This window comes from Typopeltis vanoorti, chromosome 6 (genome assembly GCF_054136105.1).
Source record: "Typopeltis vanoorti isolate ZY-2024b chromosome 6, IOZ_Tvanoo_1.0, whole genome shotgun sequence".
Classification (NCBI taxonomy): Eukaryota; Metazoa; Arthropoda; class Arachnida; order Uropygi; family Thelyphonidae; genus Typopeltis; species Typopeltis vanoorti.
In genome coordinates this window covers 50,813,619-50,829,810 of record NC_143554.1, presented here as the reverse complement: position 1 = coordinate 50,829,810, position 16,192 = coordinate 50,813,619, and the positions used below count along the sequence as shown (strand labels likewise).

Here is a 16,192-nt window from a genome sequence, read left to right as displayed (position 1 = left end):
TCAACAGAAAGAAAAAAAAGATCCATTTATTACAACTACAGCACTTAAATACATTAAAGCAAAAAATTGTAAACAAATGTAATTTATTGTTATTGTATGAAAATTGTAAATATGTAATCTTATTCAACCACAACTATAAATTACCAACTACAGTAACTATTATTAATATATTATACGAAAGAAAAGAAAAAAGGAAATGTGTATGAATTTCTTGTTAAAAGCCAGAACAATACCTGTTGCAAACGCATAATATATATAATCATAATTTTAGTAAGAAAAATTATTATTTTAAATAGAAATCTAATGTAGAAAATGAACCATAATCTGCAGCACTTAGTTACTCACTCAAGATGATTATTGTATATATGTAAATATTTTTGATATCAATTTAAGATCAATTAACGATTTAAAAATACATCGTGAAAAAGTGAAATGAATGCATTCAGCATCCTATTGCATGTTAATAGGAAAGAAACCGATAATGTAAGTTGTAAATCAAAATAAACTATAAACTGAAATTGAAAAAAAAATAATATTATTGATTTTATTGATATTATTGATTAATATTATTGATAAAATAGCAACGTTAAAAAAGTGAAATGAATCCATTCAGCATTCCGTACTGATAACAAAAAACAAACTGTAAATATAAATAGTGGATTGAAATGAATTGCAGGTGGAAATATAAATGTAAATGATAAAATGCAGAAATAAATTATGTATATTTATATAAAAATTTTCCAGAACCAATATCGTTAATATGAAAAATCTCTCTCTCTTAAGATTGAATGAATCATTGTAAATGAGTATGTGAAATACATTGTTAGTGTTACTATTTATGTATGATATTTAAGTTAGTATTTACTTAACAATCTGTACGGAATATTTGTAGTGAACAAAAATGTAATAGTAATACTTCACTTGTATATTTGTAAATATTCTGTATATGTGAAAAGGATAATAAACTAAATAAGATGATAATATCATTATTATTATCTGGTGGATATCCGAATTATTTTAAAATGTGCTATAGGTTAAAAAAAACCTTTCATGGGTGCGATTGTCATAAAACTATGTGGATGCATGCTGTTTCTATAGCCTGCACGATCTGGTATATTCGTTCTTTGCCTTTTATCGATTAGTCTTACTCAGATAAGATATTAATATCAGTAGTATTAGTATGGTGCACATCAGTTATTTTGCAGATAATTTATACCTCCCACTATGATGAAATAATACCTTTGTTAACTTAAAAATCATCACGCCGAGTTGAAGACTGCAGATCTGGGCGAGCCTGGTTTTTGTTTATTTACTTAGTTATGGGTTTATGAATTGAGGATTATTTGGCATTATTTTTCAGGAGGAAGAGAATGTTGAAGCTTGATTGGATACTTGTTTGCATAAATGACTAAGTATATTACTTTCAGAAAAGGTTGCATGTTGAACCACAAAGCAGAAAATTTTGACCAGCTAAGGAAAATACCTGGTTTCATCCCGTGGTGTAGATTTATCGGCAATGCATAAGCATTAAAAATGTCTAAATATTCCATTACTGGAATGCATTCGTAGAACTCGAGAAACAAGTAGGATAGGAGAGAAATGAATGTGCAATCTTTATGTAAGATATTCTTAAGAAAAAGATGATGTTAAAGGAATAGCATGTGCATAAGGACCTGCCAACTACGAAAATTATTAAGAGCAGGCCAGAAGAGTTACAAATATTGTACGGAAAGGTACATTATTATTATTATTATTATTATTATTATTATTATTATTATTATTATTATTATTATTATCATTATTACGAGAGACTCCAGGGAGTCCTTAGACTCATCGAGGGAGGCCCTAAACATCATGTCCACACAACTATACGACATTCTCACAGTATCTATCATACCTTGCCTTGAACTCACTCACCGTCATAGCACCCACAACAGCCTCTGGCAGCTTATACCACTCATTTACCACTCTAAAAGTAAAGAACCCTGCTAACCACACCCAGCTACCATAGGTTCCCCCTAGTTCTCCCACCACTAGTCCTGATCTCAAAAATATCCTCTGAATTTATCCTATAGAAACCTTTTAAACCTTTTTGAATGTCTCTACCATATCTCCCCTTTTCCGCCTATCAACTAATTTCTGCAACCCACAAATCTTCAACCTGTTCTCATATGGTTCATTCCATAGACCCGCTATCATCTTAGTCACTCGCCTCTGGATTCTCTCCACCTTCTCCCCATCAAGAAGGAACCTAGGTGACCAAATCTGGGCAAGTAGTCGAGATGAGGTCTTATCAAGGCTCGCTACAGAGGTACAATAACTTGCTTGTCTCTGCTCGTCTAAGTATTTTTCAACAACCAAGTGAGTTGATGAGTTGATTTAGCCACTTTTGCAATGTGCCCCCTAAACTTCATCTCCCTGTACACCAACACTCCCAAGTCCCTGGCCTCATCAATCTCCTGGAGTACAGTTCCACCAATGTGGTATACTGCTGCTAATCTTTTCACCCCAAAATACATAACCTTACATTTTGTCACATTAAATTGACATCCATTCTCCTTAGCCCAGAACTCCAATCTATCCAAGTCATCCTGCAAGATTTTGACATCTTCTGCATTCACTATCGCCCTACCCAACTTGGCATCATCAGCGAACAAATGAACTGTTCCTCTTAGATCCTTCCCTATATCGTTAATGAACAGATTAAACAACAATGGTCCAAGAACAGAACCCTGCGGCCAACCATTAGTCACAGGCCGTCTTTTGCACTCTCCTCCTGAATAAACTACTCTTTGATATCTCTCCATCAACCACCCACCTATCCATCTCACCAACCCTATATCCATTCCCATATGTTGTAGTTTACGGATTAGAATTCCATGTGGTATCACTGTAAACCCATTACCCTTATCCGGTTCAGTCGTCACCATGTTATAAAACTTGAGCAAGTTACTGAGGCATGATCTACCGTTCACAAAGCCATGCTGTCCCCCGTACAGTATCTCATTTTCATCAATCCATTCCTATATTTTTCCCTTGACTACTTTCTCCGAGACCTTGACAACGACTCCTGATATGCTGATTGGTCGGTAATTTGTAACCGTAGTCTTGGATCCTCCTTTATGCAGTGAAACTATTTTCCCCTCTTTTCACACCTTCAGGACTAAACCAGATCCGAGACTCAGATTAAACAACATGGTCAAGGGCACTGATAATTCCTTAGCCGCTTCACGCAAGACCCGCGCCGGTATACCATCCAATCCCACAGATGTATTCACATTAAGGTTCTGTAATAGACTATTCACCTCCACTTCATTCATCACAATTCCCGTATAAACTAATGGTTCCTTCATTTTTTCAATGTCACCACCTGGATGATATACTTTTGCAAATTGCTCACTCAGTAACTCCACTATATCGACTGATTCAGTGACCTCCTTACCATCGTCATTCCTTAAAATCATTTTGCCGTGTACAGTTTTTTCTTGCTTGCAGCATATTAAAAGAACTGTTTGGGATTCTCTTTAGTTTGCATAGCTAGTTTCCTTTCATCATCCGCTTTTGCTTTTTTTTACCACACTCGTTACCCTTCTGGCCTGCACTTTGTACCGTTCGTATGCCTGCAGGTCACTCCTTTCTTTAAATTCCCTCCACAGTTGTTTCTTTTTTTGCAGCTCAGACTTAATGGTGTTATTCATCCATTAACCCCCCTACTTGTTTTACTATTCGGACCCTAGGTATACAATCAGCCATAACCTCCTGTAAATGCTCCTTGACCACTTCCCATGTTCTATCGACATCCAGCTCTTGCAGTTGTACATGCCATGTCACTGATCCAAGCAATCTCCTAAGCTTGTCATACTTGCCAGCACGGTAATTCCACATATACCCTGTCTTAACCGAAAATTCCACACCTTTAGCCACCTCCCAGGTCAAGCTACCTTATCATCACTCTCGCCAATAGGTGGCAACATGGTCATATTCATTACAGTCAAATTCTGAGATGCTATTACCAGGTCAAGCACTCTCACACCCCTAGCATTTTCAATTACATGCTGTCTAGGATAGTTATCCTTTGATAATTGAATAAAATCTATTTCCTTCCTCACATGTGTCCTCTCCTCCTTCCAATCAATGTTACCATAGTTGAAATCCCCCATAATAATTACCCTCCTTTCACTCATTTCATCAATTTGTTTATGCATACTATCTCCACCATCTATTCCATCACCTGGTCTGTAGCAGCACCCAACTGTATATTTTATTCTGCCAGTCTCAATCTTACATCAAATAGCCTCAAATGAGCTCTTTTCACTATCTTGCGATACAACTTCAATTTTCCTTGGCTGCAGTTCATCAGCTATCATCAATAACATCCCTCCCCCCATTTTATTCTCTCTGTCCCTCCTAAACACACTATAACCTACACATTCTATCCCACTAACTACATCATCTTCCCTCAGCCATGTTTCACTAATGCCAATAACCTGTGGTAGGAAGAGCCAATCAAGGCCAAAAATTCTTCCTTCTTGTTCCTAATACGCCTAGCATTAGTATACATGAAGTGCATTGATCCCTTTGTCCCACCCCTATCTTGATGCTTTATTCTAAATATCCCATTCCCATTTTTTGTCCATAGTACTGGCTCGGGTACATTATTCTTACATTCAACTATCTCACTGATGTGCGCATATCCCCCCCCCCTTGGTAGTTCTAGTTTCCCTGGTTCTGCATCCATTTTCACTTCATTCAGCAACACTTTTTCCAGTGCCCGCACACCAAATCCTTTCAAATGCAGGTCATCCATCTTGTATAACTCCTTTCGTCCATCAAACTCATTCCACACGTCCACGAATTCCACACACACGGCCTGCATAACCTGCTTATAATGTCGTTTGCGATTATGGACCTCCTTCTAAACTCCTCTCTGTCATACCGCGGCAACAGACTCACCATTCTAATTCTGTCACTCTTTTCTTTCGCTACCTTTAACAATGCTTTCAAGTCCTCTCTCATAAAAAATTTATCTCCTTTCAATTCATTCGTACCCGCCACAACTATCAATTCCTTCGCCCTCTGTTTTTGTGCTCTAATACTCTCACTTACATCCTTAAATTTCGTACCCGGTAAGTACGATTTAATTAAACTCCCATCTATCACTCCTCTTAATAACGAGTCACCATACAACACTCTTTCCTTCATTTCAGAAAACTCTCCCACTCTTACGCTTATTTTTCCTTTCAAACGCTTGTTTATTTACGTTAGCCGAATCACTCTGGAAAGAGTTTTGCAGGTGCTCTAATTGCCGCTGCGCATTTTGTATCACTGCGCGCAACCTAGCGATCTCACTTCCTGCAAATAATTCCTCATTTTTTTTTTTTATAATTTAAACCATTTTCTCTCTCTGTATAGTTGCTTTCACTCTTTCTTTGATCACCGCTCTCATTGCCATCTTGTACATCGCAATTCTCTATCAAGCCACTATTTTCACTCACATTCTGGCTTTCTTCAACCATAAGTCTCACAACCTGACACATACTTCAACTCCTCACTGTGCTTACACTTTCTGCACATTCTCACACCACTATCACTTTCAATTCAAACTCCAGCCTCATTCGGGAATGCATACATCCCACACACATCACATTGGACAAACTCTCTCACATTACAGTTTTTGAACAATGGCGTCGTATTTTTGGACGCCATTATTCTTACGTCGCATTGGCGCCATATTCAAATCTCTGAAACGTATCGTTAAATACTAAATTAAATAACGGAATTCACACCAAAATCACACAGACACAACAAGCTACAAAAATTAGACAATATTACGTTATGATTTAAACCTATATTCTAATTTTCACTAAAAATTATACTTAGCTTTCGGGAGTTCTCTGAAAACACTTCCGACATTATCTGATCAAAAATATCTGGACCCATTCGTCGTAGTTAATATGGCTATATACATCACATCCATTGCACAATGGAACATACAGATACTGTATATCTTGCAATCTTTATAGACAAACATGGTCTGTACTGAACAGCTCAGTGACTTTCGACGTGGCACTGCCACCTTTGCAACAAGTCAGTTCGGGAAATTTCTGTCCTGCTGCAGCTGTCTCGATCAATTGTAAATGATGTTATTGTGAAGTGGAAACGCCTAGGAAAAACAGCAACAGTACAATCGCGACCTGTTTGGCCACATAAAATAACAGAGGCGGACTACCGAGTGATGACGCACTAAAGTGAAAATATCGCCCCTATCATCTGTCGAAACACTCGCTATCGAGTCCGAAATGCTTCTGAAAGCAACGACAATACTACCAGCAAGAACAATTCCAATTGTCTGTGGAGCGGTGTAAAGCTAGCCGCCGTTGGACTCTGGACCAGTGGAAATATGTTCTCTGGAGTGATGAATCGCGCTTCTCCATCCAGTAGTCCGATGGAGAGTCCGGGTTTGGCTGATGCTGAGACAGCACTACCTTCCCGAATGTATTTTGCCAACTGCGAAATTTGGTAGAGGAGATATCATGATCTGGGGGCTGTTTTTCATGATTCGGGCTGTCCCCTCCCTAGCTCGAGTGACAGGGAATCTTAACTATGCAGCCTTAATGACATTATTGCATTGTACACAGTTCTGTGAACTGTTACCAATTGTATGGTAACAGTTCAGTACCTTCAAAGGTCTGATCACTGATCACAACCTAATTAAACACTTATGGAATTAATTGGAATGCTGATTTCAAGCCAGACCGAATCACCTCGCGTCGGTAATTGACCTCATTAATGATCTTCTGGAAAAGTGGACGGGAATTACCACAGCACCGTACCAAAATCTAATGGTAAAAGCCTTGATTGCGTAAATGGATTGAAGACTGTTATAGCAGAAGAGGATGGACTAACTCCATATTAATGCCTTTCATTAATATGGAGTTAGTTAGTTAGTAGTAGTAGTAGTAGTAGTCGTAGTAGTAATAGAGTTTTTTTTATTACTATATTATGGGAGGAAAGAAATAATAATAATTATTATTATATACTTATTATTAATGACGAGTAATAATAATCCTGAGTTTCTTTTCTTTCCCTGAGGCCCATTATAAGTTCTGATGTTCTCAGGCTGGGTTATCCATTTGAATGAATGCATGAATGAAAATCCCAAATTATTCGAAATAAAAGATTCTACTTTCCATATGAGACCGGATAACTCACTTTAGGTTGCAAAAACTATTTTATTCTGAATAAATGTTCCTAACGTCGGATGCGAGAATCATGTCCAGGTTATTTCCAACCACTGGTCGTTTTTTTTATAATTGTTGTTGATTGTGATTATGTCCGAAAGTTAAAGCGATTAAGGCTATGAAGCCTGCGTCATATCTGTTTGTATGTGTTCTCCTGGCGATTTGCCTGTTTTTTCAAAAAAAAAAAAAGTCAATCATTAAACCGTCGTCTTATTATCCCCAGTTTCAGTCCTCTCAGAGATAAGGTTATCAACCATCAGTTTCTACGCTACCATTCTCTGCCAGAGCAGATCATCCTAGGCAACCTTGTCCGCCTTTGAACACAAGCCAGCCATAGAAAGGTTTTTTGGGGAACTCGTGGTTGTTCTTGACATAACTCGTGGCTTATGGGCTGACATTTACAACTAGATCAACAGTTTCCTCGGTCGTTAAATGCGTGTCATTGTGGATGGATAGTTTCCTCTCTTTGGACTTCGAACAATGCTTTCACCAGCATTCTGCCTCCTGGACGTTGATAATCTTATCTCATTAGCCTCAAATCTTATTTAGCTTTGCTGATGACGATACATTTCACTCCTCCTTCTCCTCGTTGGACAAACGTTTCAGTGTTCAAATAATTCGAGACCTTCAGTAACTAATGTCTTAAATAGTGATCGCTATTCTCTCTCTCTCTCTCTCTCTCTCTCTCTCTCTCTCTCTCTCTCTAGTCACTTTCTCATAGATTCTTTTCTTCTGCATTATACGTTTCGTATACGGATATTTCATGAGTGCTGCCACATGGAACTGGCTACCACTGTTTCTCCACTTTCCTCTCAGCTTGTAAAAACACGACTGACTGCTGGATCCGCGCACGCGCACACGAACACACACACATGAACTTGAAACTTTTAAACACATCAACAAATTCCTTCTTTTTTTTAATTAATCACTTTCTTGCACACTAGCACTGCAGTATTATGGGTTTTGCATCTACTTAAGTGCAAGTTCATATTAAAAATAAAAATATTATATAATATAATATAAAAATAAAAACATTAAAAGTTCAGAATTTGAAAAGCAGTTATTAATGCTCGTCTGAAATTCTGTAATTCTGTGTGCGAAGACATCGCTGCTTGTAATAAGAATAGCGAATAGCTGTTTAGTGTCTTTGAACCTTAGCATTACATAAATTAATAAAGACAACTTAAGTTAAACAAATCTGAAACAAATACTGTAATGAAGAATACTATTGATTTCCCTCCCCAGTTATGGAGTACATTTTCCCATCTTATTTGGACCTTCTTTACTCCATCGGTAAATATAATAAATATAAACTAATATAACTGTACCTAAGTCTTCTTCCAAAGCATAAACAGAATATTGATGGAACACTCATATATTTCATTCTAAATTATTTCAGTACCGCCAAAACATTAGAAGAAAAAGCTTGCCTTTTGGAAACATCCGGTTCGAATCGGAAGAATAATATATACGGGCATTTCAGCTGAAAATAAGTTAGCCTGTCACATATGAAACTGTCTGAGTTGTTTTTTTTTGTTTTTTTCCAGCAGAATTAGCTTCTAAAATGTAAAAGGCAAACAAATTTGTTCGATGACATACACCATTAACAATATACTTCGACAGCTGTAGTTGTTTTGATTTAATCATAACAACTAAATTATGCCCATTTCCCAAACAACTTGCAGATAGTTCATTTTAATGATAATAAGTTTCTTTATTATTAAGCTATCTCTTTAACACGATTTTTGGCATCATACATTTATAACTTGAGGTCACTCTATCAAAATTCTGTTACAGTATGAGAGACACTAAGCGATGAGTATTATCAAGAGATTTTAGAAAGTGCGAACTCTTCTTGCTTAGCCGATTTGAAAATGCGAAAGATTTTTATATCGAGACAAGCTGCATTACTTAGATTTTTCTTCAAAAGTTTGCAAACTAGAATCTAAAAAAGCTAACCTTCAAAAATCCTGTGGGTATTACAACACTTGGTTGGACTTGAGACGGACATTTGCCTTCACACTTAGCAACTTCCAGGGATCCACTACACGTCCTAGTAACACTTCCAAATTCATCATAATCTTCTTTAATAATTGAGATTACTGCGGAGTGAGTTTTACATGTTTCTGTACCATCATCAACAGGTAAATGATGGATATTTTCTGAACTTAAAACTGCAAAAATAAAGGAGCAAAAAGCAATCGTCCAGGTGGTGGTCACCATCTATATTAGATAAAATAAATCATTTCATTAATTTGCACAGCATACGACATATTTTAAGTAACTTAAAAAATCTAATAAGAAGCCATTCGCTTGTCCAAAGGGGAACTTTAAATTATCTCTGCTTTACGTGAGATTAGAACCATTTCATTGACAAGCACCACCTCTAATCATTTGGACCCCTGAGGTTGTATTATTCACATATCTTAACGCTCAGACATGTACAGTTCCAGCATATAGTAAAATATGTTGAATTTATGGAAATTAGAAATTGTGGTAGGAAAAATAAACAGTTATGTAAGATTAGTGCAAACGAAACCGACATGTATTATTTCATTAGTACTCGGCCCAATCAGTAGCAAAACACCAACCACGTAATGATTAATAGTACAACATTGCTTACACCCTTAGCTTCATTTTTATGTATACGCCTTCAGTTGATTTCTAATTGAAAACAATTGTAATGAATCTACACTGATTCTCCAAATTCAAAGTTTGCAATTTAACTAATTGCTTCCATAAGTATTTTCAAACCAAACGAGATTGAAAATACCTAGGTTCGATTTTTCTGTCGAAGACATAAAGACACTTATAAAAATCTTATCAACTGCTGGTTAATTAGCTGGTCTCATATTTTATTAGCAAGAGTCCTTCCTCCTATAAAACGGACAAACCGATGATTTCTTTACTCTCATGGTGTTAATTACCTTATCATAACGTAAATTAAGTCTGAAAAACAAGTTACTTGGCCGTGACTGACAGTGGGATCTAACCCAAATGGAAGAAGAAAGGCACGATACTTCTTGTTTAAAATATCTAATTATAGATATAAGATAGATTAAAGATATAATTAAAAATATATCTACCTGTGAGATTAATGAAGAAATTGCATAAAATAATTGGAAGTATATCACTAAGGGATAGTGAAAACGAAACCATCATGCATTATTTCATATTACTATATATGATATTACTAAGACCAGAGAGAGAGAGAGAGAGAGAGAGAGTTGTGTAAAAAAAATAAAAAATTAAAAAAATAACATGTTCGGCGAATGATTAGGACGTGATCATACCAATCGCACTGTAATTGGTTCTTTTGTCGCGTGGCGTGACTTTCTGCGGCAGTTTTATTACATACATTTTAGTAATTTTAGGGAGTTAATTATAAAAAAAACAGCGAATTCAAAAGTTCAAAAAAAAAACAAAAAAACTTGATACTTTTTTCAAAGCAGGATTACCTAAACCAAGCGCCTCAACATCGAACATTAACTTCACATTAACTTATCTAAAAGTGTGAAAATTGTGTATAAAACAATTTTTTTTATTACAGTGCTAATATTGATAAAATTGCAGTATAATGTTACAGATATTTTTATTATTAAAAATTCGTGATTTAACGGACTTTCGATTTAACGGACACCCTTAGTCCCTATTAGTCCGTTAAATCGAGGGTTTACTGTATAGTATACAAATAACTAAGGAGGTATAGAAAACAAAAATCAAAAGTTTTTTTTTATATATATATCTTATACGAAATTTTATTTTCGAAAAAGACATCAATGTTAATACATGCATTTTATTTCATAATAAATCCTGTATAAAAATTGAAAAGAATCTTAAATTCAGTTTGCGCCTTTTTTTTTTTTTTTTAATCTGCCTATATGTCAAAAGATAAACACGCTCTAAAAGTTTTTCATGGACGGAGAATGGCAGTATCCTATTGTTATTTTAAGTGGAAGAAATCAATTGATTCAAATTATAAGTTAATTAAAAATTATCAGTTTTTGCCTGTTTTAGTTCTTGTTAGAACAGGTAGAAAATGAATAAAAATTATCGAACTAGAGATACCAGTCATTAAATGTTGCACCTAATAACTAAATATTTGTAAAAGCATAAAAAGGAATTTTCGTTTTTACCTACCTACTTACCTAGCTGTCTTTATTTTATTTATGATAGTTTATTTCGAATAATATAAATTTTCAGCTATAATTGGCTAAGAAAAACTCTATTGTAAACAACACGAGTGTATGACATTTAGAATTTTACTAAATCTTAAGAGGATTTAAAATTTATTCATAAATCAAAGTTGAAAGTTGTATATTTGAAGAAAATACGTACCTCAGTTATTTTTATTTACTTAATCTCTATACATATATTTTAAAAGATAATATTTTATTTTCGATAACCTCATCATCATCTCTTCCCTGTTATTCCTAACATAAATGAATATCACTTACCTCTGTTGTGAATCTCGTGGCGTCGCTGTTACAGCTCCTATAACTTCTCTACCGATACTAATATCTCAAAGTTACAAGAGAGTTGGAGAGGAAATAATAAAAAAAAAAAAAAAAAAAAAAGCGGCATCAATCGATCGTAACTAAGGATTGTGGGAAAATGTAATACTCCTATAGTTTTAATTTCAGCAACAAAAATGGACGTTCTTAAAAGTAAAAGTGTAGCAAAATGCATTAAATGTGTAAATAATATCAGTAGTTAACGGAGGAATACATCGGAATTTCATTTCTTTACGATTAATGTTTTTACTCTAATGAAATTCAACAGCAACACTAAAGGGAGGGAAAAAGTATACTGAAATACTAGTCGAAATATTTTTAATTGAAAAAAAATAAAAAAAAAAGCCCTAATTTTCTGTTGATCATAAACTAAGCATTAAAAAAATTAATTAGAATGATGTTATTTTAATTAACAGATTTTTTTTTATTCTTTAAGATCTTTGGATGAAATTTTAATATAATGAAATAATTAGTTTTAAGTACTTAGAAATATTGCTCGTCTAGTAGCCTTGCTTATTATTTCTAGTTCATGTTACCTGTTTTAGTTAAAGATGGTATACTAAGATCTGTTTTTGCTGAAATGTGTCACAAAACTGATCAAATTTACGATTGAAAAGAAAAGTTAATCTTAGTAGATTATCATCAGTAAAACGCATAATGTAAATCAGAATTAATAAGCACTTATCAAAAGGCTCAACAGCAAAATTTCAAACTTCTTAAGACTAATGTATTTTTTAATATACATTAACTAATGTATATATTTTAAAATTTCAGCCAAAGATCTTATACAATAAAACAATATCTGTCAACTCTACAAAAAAAAAAAAAAATAAAATAAATAAATAAATTTTACACCTAGTAATTAGGTTTATTAAAAATCATGCTTAGTTTATAATCCCAAGAAATTTAAAGATTGGAATATTGAATCTTTCAAGTTTTTATGAACAGCAGTACTGCAGAGTATTTTATTTAGCCATATTATGTTTAGCAGTATTATTATATACATATACACTCCCAACCATTTTTTTTTCTTTCAGTTAAAACGAAAGTTGTAGGCCTATTATACATCGGCATTGATGGGATAAGAATAATTCGAGTGCTGTTGTATGGACCAAACAAGGAACTTTTACAAGCCAGTGCAAAGTAGTTGTCTCAACTTGACCTACGGAAATTGATCTCACACATAAATCTTGCTATTTGTTATCAAATAACGTGCATTTTTGACGAAGCAGCTTGTTTCCTCTCCTGGAAAATATGCGAATCGTCCGAAGAATGCACTCAGTTAACAAAAGAAAGGTTTTGTACGCAGAATGAAGCCATATCGAGTGTGGAGTATTCTCACGATGAGTCCTGATACTTTATCTGACAAGCAATACTCATAATAATATGAAACTAAATTTAGAAAAACAGTAAAACTTGTTTATTTTGATAATCGTAACATATGAACAGCACGAGCATTTTATCCAGTCCTAAGTTATCGATTTTTTAATGACTACAACTCCAAGAACCATTATTATCATTGACGTAACCCCACCTCCATGGAAACAAAGACTCATTGCTGACGGCCCAACAATCTACCGTCTACAACACTCAGGCCTTCATTTACACACACAACATCACTACTCATCGTCTACTTAGAACGTTATCCATTGCCCACTTTTAGTATTATTTGTCTGTAAATGGTGTAATCTGTTTGCGGGATGAAAAACCCGAGCTTCCGTGAGAAAAATCTCTGCTACCCCCTATGAGATCAGCTAGCTCACCTTCAATTGAAAAAGTCCATATAACGATTCCTCTCATCACGACGAGAAGGTCGCAATGTCCCATCGTTCTTCCATTTTTGCTATGGAAATGCTTAACATTAACTATAATTAAGACGGTTTTATATATAGTTTTCTCCACTGTTAAAAGTTCTGTGAGTGATGGTATGAAATAATCATAAGTATATACGTAGTAAATAAATATAATCATAAGTAGATACGTAATAAGTAACAGTGTCACTTATTACGTATCATCGCCAACTCAGTTTTTTTTTTAAGGACTGTTTTTTTTTTCAGTGAATAAACAGGTTAAACTTTAATATGCACAGAGATTCCTATTCATTCTGCACTCTAACCATTCTGAGAATTTTCTCTGTTTGCTACTCTTGTGATAATTTATTACTTCTAGTCTTTGTGTTCGAAAGTCTTAAAAATATGAACAAGTAACTACAAATGTTAAACGTGCTATTTAAGTAACCCAGTTCATGTGCCAATTACCTTTTTTGGATTCTCTAGTTTTTGGCGAAAAGGCGAAGCCTACACATGAGAAAACCGATTTTAAAAAGTTTTTGGTCTAGGTTGTTACCCTCCTCTTAATGTGCATCAATATACATTCAAAAAGAAGTGCGCTTTGCCTTATGATACTGAGGTAATTGATGTGAAATCTCTGTATATAAGCAGACAGTATAGTTCCACATATCCTCGTATTCTGGATACATGTGCATGCCTTTCATACCTCCCAGGTCAGGATTCTGTGATCACTGTCACCAACTGGTGGTAATGTTAATATCTTGTCCACAATTACATTATCCGAGGTTATTACTAAATCTCATATATTTTACCCAGGAGTTTCCTCCATCTGGTGATGGAGGAAACTCCTGGAACAGAAAATTAAATATAAACTGTAACAGGTCTGTAACAGACCACAACTAAATATCTCTCTCCAGTTACATTTATTTCACACGAAACACTTTCAATCTCGCTATTATCCTCTAGTTCCTCAAACTTAAATGGATACACCCTCTCCTTTCTTATTATTTCTGTCTTCTCTAAAAACACAACATATCTATCGACTGCAATTCCAATAAAGATGACTGATAATGATATCTTAATGGTAATGAAGTTGATGGGTGTAGTGTTTTTCATCCATGTTTTCGACATACCTATTATTCGTGGCTGGACTGTAAGAACCAAGGTTATAAAAACTTCTCTCTCTCTCTCTCTCTCTCTCTCTCTCTCTCTCTCTCTCTTATTCCTTATACTTCAGCATTACTGTATAAGCAGAGAAAGGTATTTTTTTTAGACTTTCTCCTTGATTTTTCATTGTTTCTCATCAGTTTCCTCTCATCCCTGTCAAAGGTATTTCTAACAGCCATCCACATTCCCTTCCATCCTAATAAGGCCTGTTTTCCTTGATCTGATACCCACACGGGGTCTGTTCGATTAAAGAGTAATTTTTGTAAACGCTTACTTCCGTACTTATTTAAATGCAGCCCATCTTCGCATTATCAGTGGCCTTCTCAGTTCTCCGCTATTGTGTCTAGGCAGCGCACCACTCACTATCTATTTCTCTTACTCTTTGATCTAACAGTCTCTAACATCTTCTTCCCCACGATTTACGCTGTTCTCATATCATTCGTCCCAACCATCACAATAATTTCATTTACATTCTCACTCCACTATATAGCTCCAGTACACAATCTAAAGTATCTCCCTGCAAAGATTCTTTAAAGGCATCTTTGCTTTGTACAGTGCTAATCATCGAATCCCCCAGCATCAGGTAGAGGGAAAAGTTTCTCAACTTTTACCCCTCTATTCCCCCCCCCCAAGTCTATCCGTCTCTACCAATTTCATTCCCACAAATCCCACAAATAAGGGATTTGTGGGAATCTTCCAATTCCCACAAATCCCTTATTCAAACTTTAAATGTTACTCTGTGCTGTCTGCAATGAGCTCCAGAGCTCACCAACTTCTTTAAAATCTCGGTTTCACACTACCGTTCTCGGTTCCCTTCATTCTTCCCGAAATGAAATTATTGTCACTTTCATTCACTTTCTGCCTAATTTTTTCATGTACCATCTCTTCATTAAGTTTGTATTTTTCATATATATATATATATATATATATATATATATATATATATCTTCCTTAATCTCGTACCACATGTTATTTTTTAAACCAGAGACATACATCAAACAGACACAACATTTAGCATTGTTTTTGTTTTTGAATACTATATCCTGGAGTACTGGCGGAGGGGAAAAAAACAGATATGTACTGTCGATTAGTTGAACTTTGTGCACGCCTACTAAAATCCTTTCAATTTTCCGATATTGTTCCAGTAATCCTGCTAATATTACTACTACTCTCTTTATCGCATATACAAATCGTATATACTTGCTTTATCTTCATTAAATTTTAATGCTTTCACTTCGATATTTCAATTGCTTATAAATTATTTCGTATAACATTACTTAAGCTTGTTATATCCATCGTTGGTACAAAAATAAAATATGACTTAATGATTTTATACCGGTATGTGTACAATATTCAACTCTGCTCATCTTCATGTCATCAGCAAAGAGAAATTTACTAAGCATAACTACAGTAGTGTGCACTTTATGTAGAGCCTCCATAGCTCAGTCAATATAGACGAAGCCCTTGCTCGGAAAGACCT

General features: G+C 34.9%; 1 protein-coding gene across 1 annotated transcript in view; it reads right to left on the bottom strand.

The window, feature by feature from the left end:
* The window catches only part of LOC150105447 (protein partner of bursicon-like), a 36,072-nt gene extending 26,608 nt beyond the window's left edge, over window positions 1–9,464 (bottom strand). Inside the window, exon 1 of the mRNA XM_090393965.1 lies at window positions 9,201–9,464. Coding sequence (XP_090250091.1) covers window positions 9,201–9,464 — 264 coding nt within the window. The remainder of the gene's footprint in view (window positions 1–9,200) is intronic.
* Window positions 9,465–16,192: the final 6,728 nt, after the last annotated feature.